This window comes from Monodelphis domestica, chromosome 8 (assembly GCF_027887165.1).
Source record: "Monodelphis domestica isolate mMonDom1 chromosome 8, mMonDom1.pri, whole genome shotgun sequence".
NCBI classification, from domain to species: domain Eukaryota; kingdom Metazoa; phylum Chordata; class Mammalia; order Didelphimorphia; family Didelphidae; genus Monodelphis; species Monodelphis domestica.
Genome location: NC_077234.1, coordinates 132,307,446 through 132,331,508, shown reverse-complemented (window position 1 = coordinate 132,331,508; position 24,063 = coordinate 132,307,446). Strand labels below are relative to the sequence as shown.

The window sequence follows — 24,063 nt, the reverse complement described above, 5'->3', positions numbered from 1 at the left end:
GCAATTATGTCCCGGTGTAATAATTTCAGTGGCAAAAAAAAAGTAGATTTGTTATTTGAAGTCATTGTAAAGCTAACTACTTTTCTCAATATTATGTGCATTTCTTTAAACTTATATACATTATACATATATAAAAAAACACTTTAAATGAATCAGGACACCAATAGATATAATAATTTGTAAGAAAATCTATTATTTATAACAAAAATATTTGACAACAAGCTGATAGTAGTTTACTAGCTAGTAGTTTATTAGTAATAATATTATTAACATTTCAGTAGTGCTTACTATGTGCCAAGCACTCTGCTTAGTGCTTTATAGTTATTATCCTGTTTATTCTTTATAATAGCCTTGGGAAGTAGGTGTTAACTGAGGCAAACAGAAGCTAAGTGATTTGCCCAGAGTCACACAGCTAGAGTCTGAGGATGGATTCAAATTAAGGTCTTCATGAGTGCAGATATATTTCACTTCATATAGGCAAGTCCTAGTTATTAAAATATCTATTATAACAGATGATGAATTTTTGTACAAATCATAGGTCTTCATTGTAATTTAAGGTATTTGTAAAGACATAAAAAATTATTGCTACCATAATTTCCCCCAGTCTCTTAAATATTTTAAAATCTCTCTCTTTGAACATGTGGGGGAAATCTCTTCACAGAGGAATATCAATCATTGGTGGGCTCTTTAAAATCAAGCAAACATGTACAAACTATTTTCACCTTGTAGTCACTGAAACAGAAGCAGGCACCATGGGGGAGAGGGAGATAGGTAGAGCTTTTAGAAAATGTGGAGATTCCTATGGAAGGGGAAAACCTATAGAAAGCACAGGGCAGAGCATGGATGCCCACCACCCTTCCCCACCCCCTCCCCATCAGCCTGGGAGAAGTGGCACAATTAAGGCAGGGTTTTGAAAAATCCTTGGGGTGGGGGGGGGGGATTTAAATCCTTCTAAAATAAAGGAGCTATCAGTCATTCAGACATTATAAATTTCTTGACTCCTGCTTCATTCAACTTGCTTATCCTTCTTGAAGACTGTTTTTTCTCTCTCCAGAGCCTTGAACCCAGAATACAGGCCACACCTCTCACAGACACTAGCTTTGTGACTCAGAAAGTCACTTAGCTTTGGGTTGCTCTGGGCATCTGTTTAAGATTCAGATGCCCAGAAGTGTTCCTTATACCAATTCTTTATTACCTTGCACAAAGTAAGTACTTAACAAATGCTTGTGTATAGATTAATTACATTCATATAATTATTTATGAACAATTAAAAGGAAGAAATAGAAGTTTTGGTTGAGGGCAACAAGATAGGTAACTTTTTAGGAGAATTTAGAATACCTGAGGACATAAAAGACCCAGGTTTAGGGATATAAGGATAGGACAAATAGATGTGGGAGTATGTCATATACCATCTGTCTGTCTTTTCAAAATGTTGTTTAAGATTGGCTCTACAAAAGGGTAGAAAACATCTCTTTTTTTCCTCCCATGGCTTCAAGTTGTTCCCATCTCTCAGAACTCAAACAAGGATTTTATAGTTCAGGATACATTAGGCAGTAGATAAACCTTTGTGAACTACTCTGGGGAGCTAATTCCCCATTTTAAAATGTATTTCAGTTTCCAGACAACCAACTTTAAATAAATTAATGATTTTTAAAAAGTATATAATCTGTTGGTGACGTAGAGATGTCCTATAATTACATGGTAAGCAGGGTTCAAACACTGGTGCTTTATTAATTAAAAATTATTCTAATGCAGTTATTAAAGCAAGATTCTGGTAGGCAATCAGCCTAACTAATGAAATTTACATATCTGAAAATAACAAAGCTAGTAAAAAACATTTAGCCAACCATCACTAAAATTTCATTTTAGTACTTCAGCTATCACAAGCTATATTTTTTCCCAGTTCTGGTTTCTTGAGTCAGTAACAGATTTTCTCTTTACTCATCAATGCTGATTTAAAACTTTTTTATTAGAGATCTTAATAGGTGATTTGCTTTATGTTTCATTAATGGTTAATATGTATGTAGTACATGTATACCTTTGCACTTAGGAAAATATTTTGTTTTGCTATGATACATGTTTTAATTTAATTTAATTTTCATTGAAAATATTTTGCCTTTCTCCTTGATTTTTATTTTCAGTTAAATGGGAAAATGTATCTGAAATGCTGATTAACCATAAAATGCTATAAAATTTATTTTTGCAAACAGATTTTGGCAGAATTCTACTTTGTGTTCAGCTTTGCATACATTTTATGTGTTAATGTGTGTTCTGTGAATTGTAATTTTAATGATACTTTTCACTCTGAAATGGACTATACAGGTGACCGAGGAAATTTCTCCATAGCTTCCAGACCAGCCTCTCCAGCAGGAAAATCGGAGCTTTCTTCTAAACATAGAATTGAGAGCCGGTCACCTAAGCTTGATGGACGTGTGAGCAGGATTGCTACAGATCAAAAGAAAGCAAGAGGCACAGAAGGCTTATCTGCTAGTGAATCTCTCATGTTGAAATCTGATGCTGCAAAACTGAGGTCAGATTCCCATAGTAGGTCCTTATCTCCCAATCATAATACCTTGCAAACACTTAAATCTGATGGGAGGATCTCTTCTGGCTTTAGAGCTGAGTCTCCAGGGCCAGGATCTCGATCCTCTTCTCCTAAGCCAAAGACTCTCCCATCCAATAGGTCCAGTCCATCAGGTGCTAGTCCTCCACGTTCTTCCTCTCCACATGACAAGAATCTACCTCAGAAAGGTCCTGCTCCTGCTAAGGCTAAGCTTGATCCTCCTCGGGAACGATCCAAATCAGACTCCTATACACTGGATCCAGATACTCTCCGCAAGAAAAAGATGCCCCTCACGGAACCTTTAAGAGGTCGATCCACATCACCCAAACCAAAAATAATACCAAAAGATTCTAAAGTTTCTCCTGGAACTGAAAATAGAGCGCCTTCTCCACATGTAGTGCAAGAAAATCTTCACAGTGAGGTAGTTGAAGTCTGTACTTCTAGTACCTTAAAAACGAATAGCATAACAGACAGCACTTGTGATGAGAGTACCGAATTTAAAAGTGTGGATGAGAGCTCCAATAAAGTGCACTTCAGCATAGGAAAAGCACCCATGAAGGATGAGCAGGAAATGAGAGCTTCTCCAAAAGTAAGCCGAAAATGTGCAAATCGGCACACTAGACCCAAAAAGGAAAAGTCAGGCTTCCTTTTCAAAGGAGACGGATCCAGACCGTTAGAGCCAGCGAAGCAAGCAATGTCCCCTTCAGTTGCTGAATGTGCCAGAGCTGTCTTTGCTTCTTTCCTTTGGCATGAGGGTATAGTCCATGATGCAATGGCTTGTTCTTCTTTTCTCAAATTTAACCCAGAACTGTCTAAAGAACATGCTCCAATAAGAAATAGTTTGAATAGCCAACAGCCTACAGAGGAAAAAGAAACAAAATTGAAAAATAGGCACTCACTGGAAATATCATCTGCTCTTAATATGTTTAATATTTCACCTCATGGACCAGATATATCTAAAATGGGTAGTATCAACAAAAATAAGGTCTTATCTATGCTTAAGGAACCACCTCTACATGAAAAATGTGAAGATGGAAAAACAGAGGCTACTTTTGAATTGTCTACACACCACACAATGAAATCCAAATCTCCTCTTCCTTTAACCTTACAACACTTGGTAGCATTTTGGGAAGATATCTCTTTAGCTACGATCAAAGCCGCTTCCCAGAATATGATATTTCCAAGTCCTGGCTCTTGTGCAGTACTTAAAAAGAAAGAGTGTGACAAAGATAATAAAAAGACAAAAAAGGAAAAAAAGAAAAAAGAAAAGGCTGAAGCCAGGCCAAGGGGTAATTTGTTTGGTGAGATGGCCCAGCTTGCTGTGGGGGGACCAGAGAAGGATACCATTTGTGAGCTGTGTGGAGAATCACATCCGTATCCAGTAACTTATCACATGAGGCAAGCTCATCCAGGTAAGATGTTGATATTTTATCAAACGGTATCATCAGGACAAGTTACTTTTAGGCTGATCTACCAAGCAACTTTCTATTAAAAATCTGAAAGACCTGGTTGCATTGAATTTATAACATGACTCATTTTACAAATTTTTATGAGTCTTTCTGTAGTTTTGATTATGAAAGAGAATAAAAGGAAGGAAACCAAAGCACATACTTTCTTAATAAGGCATCTTAAGTAATTTAAGTAATCCATATATGACATATAAAACATGTGTTATGTAAATATGTACTATGTAACATAAGTGCCGATGACATCAACTTCTTTTTTAACTGAGCCTATGATTTTATCAGTGTAGGGAAAGGAACTTTCTCTGTCAATGTTAGGGCAGTACCTGCAATTTACCAGGCTTAGTAAGGTGGCTGAGACACTGCCTGGGGTCAGACAGCCAGTATGTGTCAGAGGTGTGACATGAACCTAAGTCTTGCTTGATTCCAAACCTAATGAACTCTTTATCTTCTACTGCTGCATTTTCTCTCAGAACACATCAGCAATATTCAAGGATCAAGGCTGACTTAACTGACATGAATTCTAATTTTACCCTCAACAAAACAAATTCAAGCACATTATATAGTTCTACCTATTTTTTATGACAAGTAATTCTTAAGTTAACTCTTGTTTTAAATCAAAAAATAGCTGCAGTGCTTTGCACATAGTTTGTTCAAAAGATATTATTTAAGACATGCGACATGATAACCAAGGTTTTCATAGTACTAATTAAAACTTTTTTTAATCAGTGGAATATAAGTGTTTTTGGTAAATATGCTTGATCTTTTAGATATTTCCAATGGAATTTATTCAGACATTTCCAATTCTTAAAATATAAAGTTAATTTTCAGATAAGTTATCATTGAAATAGATTCTAAAGACATACTTTTTAAATCTTCATTTTTGTTATTTTTTGAAGGTTGTGGTCGGTATGCAGGTGGACAAGGTTATAACAGCATTGGACATTTTTGTGGTGGATGGGCTGGTAACTGTGGTGATGGTGGCATAGGAGGAAGCACTTGGTATCTGGTGTGTGATCGTTGCAGGGAAAAATATCTCCGTGAAAAGCAAGCAGCAGCAAAGGAGAAGGTATAGTTCCTATAATAGTGTTAATAATAAATTGACACTCATTTCTTAGTTTCATTATAATCATATATTATACTAAATAATAAGAATAACAATAAGAATAACTGGTACCTCAGATTGACTTAAAACACAATCACAGTTTATTCACATTGGACCTTCCCACTCCCTGTGGGACTGTGGGCAAGTCACTTAACTTCTTTGGCCTCTGTTTTCTTATCTTTAAAATGACAGAGGTCACATGAGAAAACTTCTGAGTTCCCTTCAAATTATAAGTCTGTTCTGTAATATTGTGATCCCTACCATATCCTTACTCATATTTTATTCTCCAGTTTTTTTTAAATGTCACCTGATTATACTTTGAACTTATTTATTCATAATGGGATTTTGAACTAAGAACTTTGTAAAACCTTGTATCTTAATTATATATGTGTAGTAATATGTAATATATGTTAGAAATTATCTTATGCTATTCCAGATATTAATATTTAGGTTTTTTAATTTTTCTGAGTATATATAATGGAAACATAGTTCAAATAAGGTAGAATAGAAAACAGCTTCATTTTTCCTAATTAATAAAAAGGATATAGGAAATGAAAATTGTTTTCTATGGTTTGCATCATTTTAGGAAACAAAATAATCTCATCTAAAAATTAGAGAACCCATAAGTTCATGTATTAAAGAATTGTGTTATTATTAGTAATGATAACAATAAAAGCTAACATTTATATAAACCATAAAAATTTGCAAAATGCTTTACTTACATTATCTCATCTAATCCAGATATTCATTATATGAGGTAGGTACCACTATTTATTCCCATTTTATAGATGAGGAAACTGATATTAAGTGATTTGCCTAGAGGTCCCACAGCTAAATAAGTGTGTCTGAGTGGGATTTTGAACATCAATCTTCCTAATTCCAAATCTAACACTATTCACTTTGCCACTTAGCTGTCTCCTTTTATGCTATACAGGATCACTAAGAAATATTAACATTTTTCTTTTGCTAGGTAAAACAATCTAGGAGAAAAACAATGCAAGTTAAGACTCCTCGTGCCTTGCCCACCATGGAAGCCCACCAGGTCATTAAAGCAAATGCACTCTTCCTTTTGTCCTTGAGTAGCGCTGCTGAACCCAGTATTCTGTGCTACCATCCTACAAAACCATTCCAGTCTCAGCTTCCAATTGTGAAAGAAGGCATCTCTGAGGATCTTCCCATCAAAATGCCTTGCCTCTACCTGCAGACATTAGCTAGGTAATAAAGGCTATTCTTTGACTCTATCAAAAACTGCTATTGTGGAACTGAAATTTTACCAGAAATTTTAGTATTTATTAAGTTTACCACAATATATGAAATCCTGTACAAACCAATACAAAGTCAATCTTACAGGAATTTATATTCTAAGGTGACATCCATATGGCTTGTACATGTAATGTAATATAAATAAATACTTAGTAAATTTTACTTTAATGAATGTCAGTGCTCCAAATAAATAGCTGGAAATTGCATTCATTTTTAGACCTAAAAAATGAGAATATGTAAGTGAAACTATCTCTTGTGGATCCCCCTCAAAAAAAAGGTGTTTTAGGAAGTAACTCACCTTGCAGTTTTTCTTTTTCTTTCTTTCACTTAAATTATTCTTCAGACTTTTATACTAACTAACGGTTTTTAAAATAGGAACTAGAGGCGAATAGAGTTAAAATTTTTTACCTGTATCAAGCTGCCATGCTACTGACACAAATTAGTGAAATCTCATTCTAATAACTTGATTAAAATTTGCTTTAAGAACTTAGTGAAATACAACTACAAAAACAAAGAACAGTCTCTGATTTGATTGTTTATACTCTGTATATAATGCTTTTCTGTGTACAAAAAGGATTAGAAATGTAGACAGATCGAGTAATTGTTGTAATAATGTCTCTGAATGACCACATGTAATCCAATCCAGGCATCATCATGAAAACTTTGTGGGATATCAGGATGACAATCTCTTCCAAGATGAAATGAGATATCTACGTTCAACATCTGTACCAGCACCATACATATCAGTAACTCCTGATGCAAGTCCTAATGTATTTGAGGAGCCAGAGAGTAATATGAAATCCATGCCACCAAGGTATTTCAACTCTCTTCTTTTCTTTCTAAAAATGTAAATCTTGTGATGTGCATGTTAGATTTTGGTGGGGAAATAGGATACTAAACTAGACTTTGGCCAAGGGGGAACCACAAAAAATCATTTTAAAGCATAATAAATCATTGAAAGCTCTTAGTAATCAAATTATACTATTAAACAATATTAAAAGAGTATATCACATTATCCCTACTATAGGGGTTTAGAAAAGGAGACACTAAAATTTATTAGAATAGACTAGGAAAAGTGAAATGACTTAGTAAATTGTAATAGGGCCTATCTCAGTTCCACAGTGCAATTTGGAAGAGGGTTTCAAGGTAGAAGGAAGAAGATAAAAGTAATACAGAATAAATGTGTCTTAGATAACTTTCCTTCCCTTGTTATTATATCTGTTTTGAGCTAATTGTGGGAATCCTATACATTCTAGCCTTGAAGGAAAAAAAAGTCAAAAAATATCAGAATACAATGAATTTGTCTTATCTGTCACATCACAAAATACAAGAATAAAATACTTCTAAAGCCCAGTATCAGACTTGTTATGACAAAAGAGTTCATGTCTTCTTATTGCATAGTGTTATAGATTTGTCATCTACAGAAAAATTTTGGAAAATGCAAAAATCAAAGGCTTAACTCTCAAACAAGAACAGAAAAAAAAATGCTTTAAAATTTTGCTTTCAACTTTATCAGGTATTTGTGTATGTGTGTCTAGTTTCTCTCTGAAGTGTATTTTCCAGTAGTCCTTAAAATAAAAATTCTAATTTTCATGACATATCTGTACTGTGTCTTGAAAATGCTGGCAATGTTTGGATGCCATTTCTTTCTTTTTTCACAGAAAAAAACAAAAAACTTCTAAATTTGAATATGTGAAAAAAATAAGAAAAATACTATACAAAGAATTTATAATTAATTAGCTTCTAATCATTCTTAATTTTAAGTTTTAACTACTAATTTAATAGTAAGTGAAACTTCTAGTTATTAGTTGATTGAATAGCTGTGAACATAAGAATCAAATTATAACAGTAGATGATGAAATAAATATGTGATAGCCATATAATTCTTTTTACTCATTCTTCTCTAACCCCGAGAAGAGTGGCAGGCTGTGCTTTATAGTCTTCTTACAATATCCCCTTGATTCTGTGCATTCTGCCCCTGATATCCTAGTAGCATCTTCCCAACATGTTGTAAAGGAAAAAGGACCCAATTTACCTTAATCCAGAATGGATACAATTTGGCCTAACCCAGAAGAGGCACAACTTGCTTTACCCAGAAGGAAGCTGCATCTGCTTGGGCCTCTACTTGCATCACTTTGTATAGTATAAATGCCTGACTGTTGTGATATGTACCTCTCACAATAAAGTCAGGTTTGCTCAGAAGATTCTTTTTCCTTCTAACCATAGAAGCTGGGGGGGTGAGGTGGGGTGCGGGGGGTGGGGGGAGGGGGGGAAGAGACGCTCCAATAAGCTAATATTGTTGGTTTTTGAAAACTTATTTTGGGAGCTAAGAGAAGTAATGGCATTTTTCCCTGGGGAAAATATTATTATATATTTCTCCATAATACCATAAAATAAATACACAAGAGCTACATTAATTTTTTTTTCTTTCCTTGCCTTATCTGCAGTTTAGAGACTAGTCCCATAACAGATACTGATTTGGCAAAACGAACTGTTTTCCAAAGATCATACTCGGTTGTTGCCTCAGAATATGATAAACAGCATTCCATTTTGCCTGCACGTGTTAAGGCCATCCCTAGAAGAAGAGTTAACAGTGGAGACACTGGTAAGGACAAAGGTCAGAAGTATACCCTCCCCCAGCACATTCCCTCATCCATTATAAACAAAGATTCTTGTGTTGAATTATTAAAACTTCAAGAAGGTAATACTTTATCATTTCTATCATAAGTTACTTAGTTTGGTTATATCTTCTTATTACTCTATTCAAGCTTTAATTTTGACCAGTAGTAATGATTAAATATGATAATATCTCAAATTTATATCACACTTTAAATTATTGATATTGCTATTAATAGTATAATTGATAAGATGCAAAAATCTTAGCACACTATACTTTGTAATGAAGATTAGCATCTTGTAGTAATATGCTACTGAATTCTAACTAAAGCTTTTATTCATTGTGATCAAAGCATCAGAATTTTTCTCAGTTTACTGAATAGAAATCTGTTTTGCTCTAAAGAATATAGAATAATCATTGATATCCCTTACAAACCTAATATTGAGTGGCTCTAAAATAAATTATTTAAGAATTACTATCCACATAAAATTTCTAATTCCTTAATGTCATTTTTAAACTGTTAAATATATTACAGATTATGCCTGTGAAAAACAACTATTCTGCTGTTTCACACTAATACTTTATGGTTTTTGTTTTTTTTTTTTGATAGAAGTTGGTTCCTCTCTTTTAAGACATCCTTCTCCTGAGCTTTCTCGACTAATTTCAGCCCATAGTTCTCTTTCCAAAGGAGAAAGAAATTTTCAATGGCCAGTTTTAGCTTTTGTTATACAGCACCATGATCTGGAAGGTCTTGAAATAGCAATGAAACAGGCCTTACGGAAGTCTGCTTGCCGAGTTTTTGCTATGGAGGTATGAGCATATTAGTGTTACTATTAGATCTCTGGGTATTCATTTAATGAAACTGCTTTTAAAAAATGTTAAGTAGAAATTGTTATATTCAAATGGCTTAGGAGGCATCCATACAAAGGAAAATGGAAGCTTAAAGTTATATTCGAATATAACAAATTCAATAAGTGTTTATTAAGGACTTACTATATGTGAGGCATCTTAGGAGCCAGGAATAAATATAAGGTAAATAAATAAAGGTAGGAATGACCCCAGCCCTAATCAAGGGACTTACAATGTAATGGAGATAAAACATAAGCAACTCAGTTAAAAATAATTTCAAATGTTAAAGTACAATGAAAATTCAGGCAAAGAGCTGGAAAACATTTGAGGAACAAGAGATTGGTATCACCTAAGAAGGATAGAGATGCTTTCTGCAGCAAATAGTATCCAAGCTGGGCTTCTATTGCAAATGACTGTCACAAGACAATGGGGCAGAATAAGTAGAGGATTGTCTAATTATTAGAGGCTGCTTACAAAGAAAGGCCTTGAGATGGAAAAGAATCCAATGAAAATGGAGAGAATGGTCTGCTTCAGTGGGAGGGAGGGAGGAAAGGAGAAGGGAGTAGTATTAGAAAAGTCAAGAAAAGGAGTCAAATGATGAAGGACTTTGAATGCTGGAATTGAGACTATTCTTTGTATTGTAGGCAGTGAGAAACCACTAAAAGTTTTGGTGAAGAAGTGAGCATATTATTGTTGTACATTAGATAGATTTCTTGGACAGCAGTGAGGACAACAAATCAGAGAGGGGATGGACTAGAAATAGGTAGAACAGTGATATTAATAGTCAAAGCAAGGAGAGATAAAGACCTGAACAAGAGTGCATACAGTGGGTGTGGAGTGAAGTCAAATGTGAGATAACTGAGGAATTTGAGTTTGCAGGATTTGACAGCTAATTAAATAAATAGGATGACAGAAAAGGGAAGAAAAAAATATTAACTCCAAGACTATGTTCCCTTCTTTTATGGCCTTACAGAGTCACAAAAAGGAAGCTAGACTTATTTGATTGAGCAGCTTTCGCACTCTCCCCATAGCTTTTAGCTATAAACTTATTATTCATGCATAGTTAGTAAACTGCCTTCCTCTCTTTTCCTTCTTAATGATGTTTTGATCATAAATTGAGAACACCTGGAAAGGACCCAAGACTCCCTCTGATGTAGCCCCAATTTCTACAGCTGAGGAAACTAAGGTCTAGAGAGGTTAAATGACTTATCCAATATTCAGATAGAAACTGTCATTTTTTTTTACCAAGTAATGCTCTCCTTTGTTATCCTCTCATCAGATTTCAAGTGTCAATCCTAGGTATCCCTTTTCAGTTTTTTTATTGCAGTTCGTATAGCCTTACACATTCTCAGTCCAAACTCCAAATTGTGGGATGAAGGAAGTTTTCTGTTGTCTTAGTAAATACTTAACTATTCTGCAGGTAATTTCTTAAGTGACTTCTGCTGATTCTATATCATTTGAGTTTTTTTGCTGTCTCTCTTTTCCTAGAATAAGCTTATATTCTAGATTGAACGGGAGGTGTGGTGTGGAAAGGAATAGAAGTAATAATAAGTATGATTTACTCTTTCTAAAAGTTTGGCAATGAAAGGAAAAGAGAGTGATGCTCACCTTATAGGGAGGCAGCTGCAAATTTTATAAATTTTAGAGCTAGAAGGAACCTAGATGTCATCCAAGACCAACCACGCATTTTACAGATGAGAAAATTCTGGCCCAGAGAAGTCAAGGGATCTACCCAAGATTAGACAGGCAGGACTAGGATTTAAACCCAGGTCTTCTGACTCCAAAACCATTTCACCTTCTAATGCATCATGCTGCTTTCTTCTATGTTGACAATTTAAGTCAGTGACTTCAAATTTAAGCACACTGAAGTAATTTATTAATAGTTATTTTATTACTTTACAAAGGCTCCTTAAGTCAACCTACTATCATTTTAGCTAATATAATGACAATTTCAAAGAGTCAGAAATAATGATTCATGTTTTGATTCTCACCCAAAAATCCCTTTTACCTCAAAATTAATTATTATTAATTAACTAATTATTTAATGAAAACTGTCTGAATTGTCAGATATTTTAAACATGCTTATTGCTTTGTTTCCTATTACTTGTTTCCTAAATAACATCTCAACACTGGTGCTAGAGAATTCTAAAAAAAAATAAGAATTTAATTTGGTTAAGGTTTGAAAATCATTTCTTATGTTAATGCTAAATAAGAGCTATGCTCATGACTCAGTTTTAGGGATAATTACTCAAAGAAGCAAAACATAAAATAGTGTGGCAAAGTACCTTATCATGTTAGTAGGTCATCATTATTTCCCATATTTTATAAAGATGTTGAGAGTGACATCAGAAGACCATATCTTTACCCACCCTAAGGCCTAGAGAGATTTAATGACTTGTTTTCTATGTATGTGAATTCACATTGCCTGTACTTAAGAAAAGGACAGTTTCTTTTTTATGTTACTGTTCCTTTTGCTGTTTCATTTATTTAACAAAAATTTTATCTCTACAATTTCGATTATTTAGGCTTTCAATTGGCTTTTGTGTAATGTCATCCAAACAACTTCTCTCCATGATATTCTCTGGCATTTTGTGGCTTCATTGACTCCTGCTCCAGTGGAACCAGAGGAAGAAGAAGATGAAGAAAATAAAACAAACAAGGAAAATGCAGAACAAGTATGTGTGAAACTTTTCAAGTATCTATATTTTGTGAGGACAGAACAAAATTATTTTCTTAATGTAATAATTTAATTAAATTTTTCATTATCATAGCTAAAAAGTAAGGGAAAATGTCCATAAAATGTTCAAGGCTTTTACTGCAGATTCCACACTTAGAATGGATTTAATTCATAGAAAATACATAAAAATTAAATCTGATTTTACCATTAAAAACATAAAATTTTCTGATAGAAATACAACTTAAACCAGACAACACAGATTACCAGTCACATAAAATTGTGCTTAATAGGTTATATGAAGTGCTTTTAACTTTTTAATTCTAACCTTATTCTGACTGCAACAAATCAAGTGGTGGGCACACTTTCACCAAGTTCATGGAAGTAAGAAGTTGTTCTATAGGTTAACATTTAACCTTAGGACCTTTTTGTTACTCTTTGAAACACTGAGAACTATTTTTCTAGCCTCCTTTTTTCATTTTAAATTTCCATGAAGCAAGGGTAGATAAAAGTTGTTGATACTTAAAAAGTAACATCTTAAACTTCAGTGTTCTCAGCACTATTAACTTTACAATGTAATTCAATTCACTTTTAAAAATTTTTTTGTTGAGTCCCTAAAAGGCATTGTGCTAGATGCTACAGGTGCATAATTTAAAAGTGGCAGTAGCGGGCAAGCTGGATGTCTTAGTCAATTGAGAGCCAGGCCTAGAAATGAGAGGTCCTGGTTTCAAATTTTATTTCAGACTCTTCCTAGCTATATGACCCTGAGTAAGTCACTTAACCCCCTTTGCCTAGCCCTTCTCATTCTTCTTCCTTAGAGACAATACACAGAACTGATTCTAAGAAGGTAAGGTTTAAAAAAAAATTTTTTAATTAAAAATATGGTAGGCCATGGCCTCAGGAAGCATATATGCTGCTGGGGCTGTCAGGGAGGAAACAGGATGTACATCATGCAACAAGATGAATTCAGTACAAGGGTTGTGTATTTTGAAGAGACCCATACTGTTGTCAGACATTTTGAAGGGAGGTTTTCATCCTTAACCCTAAGAAAATCAAGGATATAAAATCTGAAACCAGCTATAAAACTTGAGAGGAGAAAAGAGTTCTAATGGAAATGGGGAAGGAAGTTATTGTGCTCATGGAAGGATAACATGGGATAATATTTTGGAAGTTAAAAAAAAAAGCAATGTACAAATTTTGAGAGAGCTTTTACTAACAAGGCAGTGAAGAGTCATTGAGATTATCATGGTCATATCTGTACATTGAGATGACTTTGTTAACCATATGAAGCATAATTTGGAGATGGGAAGAACTAGAAACTGAATGAAAAATGAGAAGGCCATTATAATAATTTAAGACAGAAGTAATGACAACCTGAAGGAAGAGTGGTAGACAAAGAGGAAAGGGGAGAGATGGGACATGTCATGTAGACCTTCCCCAGGCAATTGATCAGATATGAGAAATAAAGAATACAAAAGAATCAAAAGTTTGAGGTTCTGAAGTTTTGAGCCTGGATGTCTGGAAACATAGTAGTGTCATCAACAGAAATAGAGAAGTTAGGAGCAAGTTTAGTTGAGAAGATGATGAGTTTCTTTTGAGTACATTGAGTTCAAAGTGTCATTGGGAAGCCAAGTAAAGCTCTCTGACATGCATTTAGAGATCATGTTCCAGGGAAAGATTACAACTAAATATATATCTTTAGGACTTACTTGAATCAAGATAACATTTACAACCTAAAATCCAATAAAAGCACTAAAAAATAGAGGATAGAGAAAGAAACTAGAGGAGTGCCTTGAAGGCACCTTACTTAGGTTGCATTAGAATTGGAGGATGAATTAGCAAGGAAAACATCCATTTGTAGAATTCCAAAAAACTGGCATAGAAACCATACAAGGAGAGTGACTATTCAGGAGATATCAACCTTAACCAAGAGAAGACTTATAGTATCTGAAACTGGAAAAAGAGGGGAAGATAAATGAAGATGTATTAAAGTTTTGATGTGTAAAGGAAGGGAAATTGCCTCAGAGAATACTCAGTAGGAGTCGAGGTCTTTAGCTGAAAAGAGAGTGCAGTATGGATGAAGTAGAGAACTTGAGAAGAGAGGTCTAGAAGAGCTACTGTGAAGGGACCCCTAGAGATCAGTATTGCCATGCTGCCCTTGTAGCATGAGGTAGGGAGGGAATTACCCACAGTCAGGATTGCCAAAGCACAAAAATCAGGAATGAGGGCAGAGAATTCAAAGAACTTGCCATGGTCACATAGCTAGTAGATACTGAAGCCTGGGTTCTCCAGACTCCAGGCATTTTAGTCTTTTGGTAACATAGTGTGGATCTCAAAGGAGATCTTACTGATTGATGGTAATAAAGGAATGCAAGAAATGTGTTGGTTCTCTCTGATCCTGAAAGTGAGAAGAAAAGTTAGCCTTAGAGAGGGTGGCAAGGGACATGGTGTCTTCAGAAGAAATTCATGTTCCAGTAATCCCCAGAAGGAGCTAGAGAACAAAAGCACAGGCATCCAGGATAAAGGAGAGTTTCCCAACTGTAGAGAAGGGTTGCTGAGAATACAATGGAAGGAACAGGCAGAAGAAAGTGGGGCCTGAAAGGAGCAGTGAGCTACCCCAGAGTTGATATATGGTACCTTTGTAAGTATCTAGACTGGAAGATAAAAAAAAATAACTATTAAAACTTTCCTTTTGTTTCCTTCTGCCCCTCTTTTTTGTCTTCCCATTTTATATCAGTAAAAATTCCTTGAAACCCATGAAAGATAATTACTTCAAGAATGGGGGGGGGGGGGGAGGATAACTGAATACATAGGAATCTGTTTATGTAATGTACCTGATAAAACAAATACTGCATCTACCAAATTGTCAAAATTGAAATTATAGGAGTAATTATATCTGCATAGATAAAGAAAGATATTTAGTAATTCTATGTATTTGTTTAGGACTTGGTTTCTTGAACATGTTATTACTGTTTTTCCTTCCTAAGTAACATACTAAAACTTAGATATTTTCATTAGATTAAATGAAAATTTAGTTAATGCATTTCCTTTTGTAAAGTTTTCTATAGATTATAGATCATTTTCCTTTTTAACCAAAAATGTTAACTCGTGACCATTTGCTCTGAATCTTGTCTCAGGAGAAAGATACAAGAGTGTGTGAACATCCGCTCTCAGACATAGTGATTGCAGGTGAAGCAGCTCATCCTTTACCACACACATTTCACCGCCTGCTTCAGACAATCTCAGATCTTATGATGTCGCTTCCTGGTGGCAGTTCATTACAGCAAATGGCACTCAGGTATTTTGACCTCTCACTTTTCAGTTATTTTGAAGAAAGAATTTTTGAAGGTTTTTGATGGGAACTCTTCACTCACATTCTTATTCCACTGCTGCCTCATACTACCTAGTCCTTTGACAGTGGCTTGGAGCAAGGGGCATCCCCACTTTCACTGTCAGAGCTACAGTAGAATGAGTGTCATTTTCCTGGCTTCTTAAATTCAAACCAGATATCCTTTCATTTTATAACATGTTAATGCATGAAGTTAGAGTTTATCTTATGTTGAGTTAAATAGACTTTATTGAGGAAATCCAAGAGCCAATTGACAATATATAAATTATTTTTATAGGTGAGTATGTTCTAAATTACAAACTGCTGAATTTAAAAATAAAAAATTTGAATAGATTCCTTTCTTAATTTGGGTGTTGCCTTCATTTTTAGAATGTGATTTTTAAAATTATAGTCTTGATTTTTTTTTAAACCCTTACCTTCCCTCTTAGAATTGATAGAAAGTATCAGTTCCAAGGCAGAAAGTGATATGGACTTGGCAATTGAGGTTAAGTGATTTGTCAAGGGTCACACAGCTAGGAATTGTCTGAGGTCAGATGTGAATCTCCTATCTGTAGGCCTAGCACTCCCGAGCCACCTAACTGCTCCAGTCTTGCTTATTATTAGACCAGGTATTGGTAGCTGGAATATCACAAATCTACAAACATAAGCCGTTGGTGGATTTACAAAGTAATGGGAAAACTTGGCTTTCTTAATTTTTACATAGTTCCAAATTAGGAGTAACAAAAGGAAGAATGTCTTCTTAATTCAAATACAAATACTTATTGAGCACAGAGACCACAGTCCTGCTAGGAACTGTGCTAGAATGGAATGAATAGAAAGGCAAAATAATACCTGCCTTCAAGGACCTTGCATTTTCCTGGAGGAAATACAGTACATAAAAATTGACAGTTCAATAGTCCTTAACTATATTTAACCATGTCACCACCCCCATTCCCCTTTTGAAGAAACTTCTGTGGCTCTCTATTGCTTCTAAAATAATATACCAATTCCTCTGATATTTATAATCCTTATCTGACCCTTTTTTTAATACTGATTTCATATTTCTTCTTCTCTAGCATACTGTGTTCCAGCCCATTGGCCCCTTGCCATTTCCTATATACAGCATTTTGTCTTCTACCACTATGCTTGGAAGGCATCTTTTTTTCCTACTTTTAAGTGCCTCCTCCCTACAGGGCCATGCGTTATCTCACCCTATTCATTACTTTGTGATTATAAATATATGTGCACATGGATATGCATATATATGTGTTATATCCTGAATAATAATAGTATCATCAAGGTAATAAGTTAAAGAGAAGTAGAAGCATTGTAACAAATGGAGCACTAGTCAAGGAGTGAATTTCAGTACAACTTTTATATGACTTCAAATTCCATTTGCCCAGTTCCTCTATTTTCAAGTAGAGTTATACTTCTTGTTTTTATAATGATTCCCTTTTACCTTTGTTCCAACTAAATAGTCTGATATATCTTCCCCAACAACTATAAACAATTATTTTCTTCCTTAGACTTTTTCACTGTCATTTGGTTATTTAGAACTTTAAATTTGTTTTATTTTACCCTGTCATGTGAATATATTTATAGAGTTTTTCCAAGATTTTCTTGACACTATATGTCATGAATAATAATCTCACATTGTTTATATTCTTTTAGATGCTGGAGTCTCAAATTCAAGCAATCAGACCATCAGTTCCTTCATCAAAGCAATGTTTTTCATCATATTAATAATATTCTTTCTAAATCAGATGATGGAGATAGTGAAGAAAGTTTTAGCATCAGTATACAATCTGGCTTTGAAGCTATGAGTCAGGTAGGTCTTTAAATTTTCATTACTTAAGGAACTACCCCTTTATGTAAAGACAGTGTAGTATAAGGAGCACTAGACCTGTAGTAAGAAGTCCTGGATTCAAAGCTCCAATTCTACCCAAAAATAGCTATATGACCTGACAGTGATGAATTGGCTGGCATCAGGAAAAGCTTTCTCCAAGAGGTGGCAGTGGCCAAAGTGAAGAGAGATGCAGCTAATGAGTCACTCTAGCTACATTGATACACATGACACTACATACATGTAGATTATATGTTATATCAGTTTCAATGTTTGTATTAATTATATATCATAGAGAAACTGTTCACAAATACATATATATATATGTGTGTGTACATATACATATATACACACTTATATATGCTTGGGAATGAGTATGTATATTATATCTTTGCTGCTTGCCTCAGAGGACTTTTATAATAATGCAAAATAATTACCAAATCAGTAAAATAATTACCATTAAATCTGTAAGTCTTAAACACTCTACTTTCCTCTTTGACTTTCAAAGGATGCTGTTAGGAAATTTTAAACATAAAAAGTAATTAAAGCTATTTCCTCATTCCTGATATTGTGGAATATTTTCATGTTTATCATAATATCCTTCAAAATGTAGTTAAGTAGAAACTAGAACTAATCTTGGACAATTTGATTCCAGCTTAGTCATTTTTTTTCTCTTTGTAGCATACCAGGCATATTAGCATCTAGGAAGTATGATTGATGTATTGATATTGTATCTTATGTGTTCATATGCCAGACTCATGGTCATGTTACTTATTGATTATTGCATTTCTAAATCTTCAGTCCAAAGGACAAGAGAATTCCATTATTGGCCAGTGACCTAGCTCATGCCTTATTAGACCTCCTCCTCTTTAATTTCGTGATTATCAATTCAACCAATGTTAATACCTATGCCATGTCACGTATTCATTAATTACCTCCCACTCCACATTCCTGAACTCTCCGATAAAAGTTCGGGTACACATACAAGCCTCTCTCTTGCTCCTCTTGGGCTTCTTGCTCCTCTCTTGCTTCTCATAATGGTCTTGCTTCTCATACTTCTCATTATGCCTCTTGCCTCTCTTGCTCCTCTTGTGCCTCTTGCTCCTCTGGCTTCTCTTGTCCCTCTTGCTTCTCTTCCTCCTCATGCCCTCTTGCTTGCCTCTCTTGCTCATGAGAAGCATCACTGGAGATTGCTACACCCCACATGTTTTAACTTGTTGTCTCTGCGTCTTTATTCCTGCGTTTCTCCCTCTATCTGTATTACCTCTTCATCCATTTTCCTCCAGTCTCCATTTTCCTTCTTAGGTCACTACCCACGAGTAAATTGTATAGGAACTGCAGGCAGCTCCTACACTCTTATTACTAGTCTTTATATTATGCTATTGGAAGACTTCATTCTGAATATTCTAATATATTATGTTTCTTTCTGTTAGGAATCATGCATAGTAATATGTTTAAAAGATCTAACTAGCATTGTTGACATAAAAACATCAAGCCGACCCGCTATGATTGGCAGTTTGACAGATGGATCAACAGAAACCTTTTGGGAGTCAGGAGATGAAGATAAAAACAAAACTAAAAACATCACAATCAATTGTGTAAAAGGAATCAATGCTCGTTATGTTTCTGTTCATGTAGACAATTCAAGAGACCTTGGGGTAAAAAATGAAACTTTTTATTTCTAAATATTGAATTTACTTTTTATATTTATGAAAATCTTGGATGGAAACTTTTGAGTTTAGTAAAAAAAAATAAAAATTTTAAAAAATAGGAAAGCTTATTTCTTAGAGTATAGAAAAAATTTGGTTCCCTAGGCAATCTTTGATTAAAAATTCTGAATTTAGTAAGAATAATGTCACTTGGGACTGTCTTCCTAGGAAAATTACTCACTTCTTATGGAATTGATGAATTCCATATGGACATGGATGGTGAATATCCATGTGAATAAATCAATATACTAGCATAGTCAGTAATCAACAAGTTCTTACTGAGAAGCTTGTGAAAAGCTTTATAGTTATGAAAAAGTACAAGATGGGAGTAGAGGGAAGACCATATTGGGAAATGTAGGCAATATAAAATAAGGAAAATAAACTAATTTTTTAAAGGATATGATAATAGTCCATTCTCTCAAAGAACTTAGACTATATTCACTAGATAAGACCTATAAAGGTACCAGTTAACTAGCAGTACTAAAATACATATAAGTAATTATAGTTAGGTGTTCTAGGATTTTCAGGCAGGGGTGGTCAGGGAAGGATTTGTGGAACAGGTAAGCTTAGAGTCAGGACATGAAAGGTTGTCAAATTTAGAAAGACAAATAAAGGCAGAAATAGCATTCTCAGTGGGCAGAACTAATGAACAGTTTGATAGCAGCAATAAAGTATGTTTAAGGAACAGGCAAGTAGAAAAGTTTGGCTGAGGTGGAAAGCCTTTGTATATAGGGGTGATAGGTTCAGACCAAATTATGGAAGATCTTGAAGACAAAGCTAAACAGCTGATATTTTCTTCTGTAAATAGTGGGATAAATAAGGTTTTTTTTTAACACAAGAGTGATATTTTCAAAGTGGTATTTGAAGAAGATCCATCCAGAAGTGGTATGCATGATAGAATATATTTAAAAGTTAGAAAGACTGGGCAATGAAATGACTCAGTGGATAGAGCACTGTGCTTGAAGTCAAGAAGACTTGAGTTAAAATTTGGCCTGAGATACTTATTATTCCTGGCCAAGTAACTTATACCTTTTTGCCTCTGTTTCCTCATCTTTTAAATAAATTGGAGAAGGAAAGGGCAAACCACACCAGGATCTTTGCCAAGAAAACCCCAAGTAGAGTCACGAAGAGTTGGACACAATTGAAACAAGTGAACAACAGAAATTGGACAACAGTTAATTAGCAAAGAACCCTTTTGAAATCAAGACATGAGGTGCTAAGAGTGGTGACAGGGCAGTAGGAATGGGAGGAAAGGGACAGATGGGGAAAAATTAAAATAAAAGTTATTGATTTAATGAATAAAAGAAAAGGAAGAAATAAAAACAACAGATTCAACAACTAGCATTTATAATGCTTCCAATGGAAATAATGTTAACACTACAGAAATAGAATAGTTTCCCATACCTTTTGGGGCCTCATTACTTTTATCTACATCCCCTTTTAATTTCTAAAATGTGCTGGTTCTATTAGAAAAGAATCTAGTTTGAGTAGGAATGAAATGTTAAATTTGGTTGTGGTTTTAGACATATTAGGTTCTAGTTGACAAGATATTCAAATAGAAATGTCCAATCAGGCAGTTAGAGATGTGGGAATGGAGAAACTGAGGGTGGTAACATATTTTAGGAAATTTTCCATCCAGAAGTAATAATTGAAGCTATAAACAGTTGTATATCAGGCAGAGGAGAGTTCTGAGAGCTAAAACTTTGAAGAATATAACCATTTAGGCTATGAAAAAGAAAAGGAAATAGCCATGGTGTAGGCAGAAACCAGAATATGAAGAATTAAGGAATGAGTGGGTGGTGAAGAAATAAAATGATGAGAGTAGCCATTCATTTGATAATACAAGATTGAAAAGAGGGAGAAACTCACTCAGCCATTGTCCTGCACTGTGGTCTACACTTTTTTAGTTACTTAGAGGAATACCAGAAGGTATACAGTTGATTCTGTGCTCTCAAAGATCTTAGAATGTTATTAAAGAAGTCAAGATTAATGTAACATTTTAGAATGCATATTTCTATTAAGGAAAATATATCAAGTGTTAAATGATGTAATAGAAGCTCTTAGTTCAATAATTGCCTAGAGAAGGTCATTGTTGGAAGGTTTCATAGAAAAGGAGGCAGAGGGGAAATGGGGTAGGCAAGAGGAAAGCCTTGTTCTTGAGTACAGAAATTACATGATGAAAGTACATATCTAAATGTCTTCCTTTTCTATTTCAGAACAAAGTAACTTCAATGACTTTTTTGGCTGGCAAAGCAGTAGAAGATCTGTGCAGAATCAAACAGGTAATTGAAATTCTACCTTTTAATAAATGATGCCATTTATTAAGTGAAGTGAGGGAAAAGAGAGATGGGGTGGGGGAGGACCCTAAGAGGTATCCCTATGCATTGTGTTTAAAGTAACTTCATTATTTTCTTTTTTTTTTTAATGAGAAAACTGAAGCAGAAGCAGAATAATTGATTTTCTCAGGGTCATATAGCTAGTAAGTGTCTGAGTCAGGATTTGAGCTCAGATCTTCCTGACACCAGATTCAGCACTTTATCTACCATGCCAGGAAATTGACCTGTTTTCTAAATAACAGAATAATGTTCTAAAAAGAACAAATAATAATGGTAAACAAATCATTTGGATGGAGCATTAAATGTTATACATCTTCAGGAAATACTTAAGAAAATGGTTAACTAAGATTATCTTAGTTTTTAGTTGTTAACTCTAATGAAGAGTGAAAATATCAGTTCACACAATATTGTTGCAAATCCAAGTTAAATAACAAGGTGGCCACAATTTGTAAGACTTGAAATATTCTTATTATATGCAGTTAAACAAAGAAAAGCCTATTGATCTTGTGTGTTTCTCCTATTTTGTTTGCAGTTGTAATTTCTTTTGATGTTAGCACTTGAGCAATTTTTATGTATAGTTCTACAATTCTGATGTAGGCAATGGTCTGTCTGATTTCAATCATATCTCTAATTTGAATCTCCAGATCGACCTAGATTCCAGACATATTGGTTGGGTAACAAGTGAACTTCCAGGTGGGGATAATCACATCGTAAAAATTGAATTAAAGGGCCCAGAGAACACCTTAAGAGTTCGACAGGTTAAAGTCTTGGGCTGGAAAGATGGCGAGAGCACTAAAATCGCAGGTCAGATCTCAGCTAGCATGGCCCAACAAAGAAACTGTGAAGCAGAGACTCTGCGAGTATTCAGACTTATTACTTCCCAGGTATGTTCTTGCTGCCATGTGTCCTTGAAAAGGTTATTTAGTGACAATATTAGAATAAATATATACAGATTCATACAAAGGTAGGCAGATGGGGAGGGAAGGCATCAGGAACTGGGAAGGAACCGAAGGGAAGGCATCAGGAACTGGGAAGGATCAGAAGAGGTTTTGTGCTGGTGGCACTTGAGCTGCATCTTGCAGGAACTGAGGGGTTCTCTGAGAAAGAGATGAGGAACCATTGCATTCCAGGTGGGAGGGAATCAGCAGGGCAAAAGCACAGAGAGAGGAAATGAGAATGCCATTTGTGAAGAGCAGAAAGCCAGTTTGGCCACACAGAAAGTAGGTAGTATCCAGAGACTAGGCATGAAGGGCTTGAAAAGCCAAACAGAAGAATCTCATTTTCACCTGGAGCAATAAGGAGCCATTGGAAATTACTGATTAGCAGAATGTTATTATAATCAAAAGGAAAACCCCCACTTAATAAAGCCACTGTGACAGCCTCTTGGAAGGAGAAGAGACTCATCAGAGACTACTGTGGTGGCTGTGTAAATGAAAAGAAAAGTTACACATGAGAGATGTTTTAGGGGCAGAAATAGTAAGATTTGGAAACTGGTTGGTATGTGGATAAAGGAGAAAACTAAGGAAAATCATTTTGAATGCAGATGGGTTCACTTTGTTACTGTAATTTCATGGCTTAATTGGGTATCTGCACTCCTTCATTTGATGGAGGATAGATATGAGCCTTCCACCTCTTTTCATTCTATGTGGTTTTTGTCCATTTTTATCTTAAAGCTTCTCTTAAAGATCTACTCAGCAGAGGATTCCCTCTAGTTTTTTTCAGTATCTCAGAGATAGTTATGTATATAATATATAGGTAATATATTCAATATATATTACCATTTAGTCTCATTATGTGAGATTCCTTACTCCTACTCTTTACTCCTCTTTCAGTCGTGTAGTATCTGGTAGTATTTTTAACAATCATTTTGTGCATAAGTTACCTTTAGTAACAAACTGACATATGCATAAACCTGTCATACTAATAGTAATAATAATAATAATAACGAGAGCTAATACTTATATAATGCTCTCTTATGTGCCAGGTACTATGATAGGTGCTCTTATTGTTATCCCCACTTTACAGATGAAGAAACTGAGGCAAACAGAAGTCAAGTGACTTGCCCATAGTTCCAAAGCTAGCTGGGTTTGAACTCAAGTCTTCCTGCCTCTGGGCCTGGCAGTCTGTCCACTGCCCCATTTATCTCTATCCATTTTTCTACTTACCTTTGTATTATTTGTAGTTTTCCTTATCAGTTTTTTTAACCATACCAATCTATAATTGGTAAAATAGAGTATGGGCACGTAACTGCAAACATGGAACATTGTTCTTCTCCCTTATCCTTTTCATCCCTGAATGTAGATACTGTCTTAT

At 34.8% G+C, this 24,063-nt stretch overlaps 1 protein-coding gene across 1 annotated transcript in view; it reads left to right on the top strand.

Annotated features, from left to right (window-relative positions):
* MYCBP2 (MYC binding protein 2) overlaps window positions 1-24,063 on the top strand; it is a 382,851-nt gene that overhangs the window by 314,625 nt on the left and 44,163 nt on the right. The window contains 12 exon segments of the mRNA XM_016425002.2: window positions 2,323-3,975; window positions 4,926-5,095; window positions 6,102-6,346; window positions 7,041-7,208; window positions 8,842-8,999; window positions 9,622-9,821; window positions 12,386-12,535; window positions 15,672-15,832; window positions 17,534-17,690; window positions 19,139-19,363; window positions 21,631-21,696; window positions 22,395-22,634. Coding sequence (XP_016280488.2) covers window positions 2,323-3,975; window positions 4,926-5,095; window positions 6,102-6,346; window positions 7,041-7,208; window positions 8,842-8,999; window positions 9,622-9,821; window positions 12,386-12,535; window positions 15,672-15,832; window positions 17,534-17,690; window positions 19,139-19,363; window positions 21,631-21,696; window positions 22,395-22,634 — 3,593 coding nt within the window.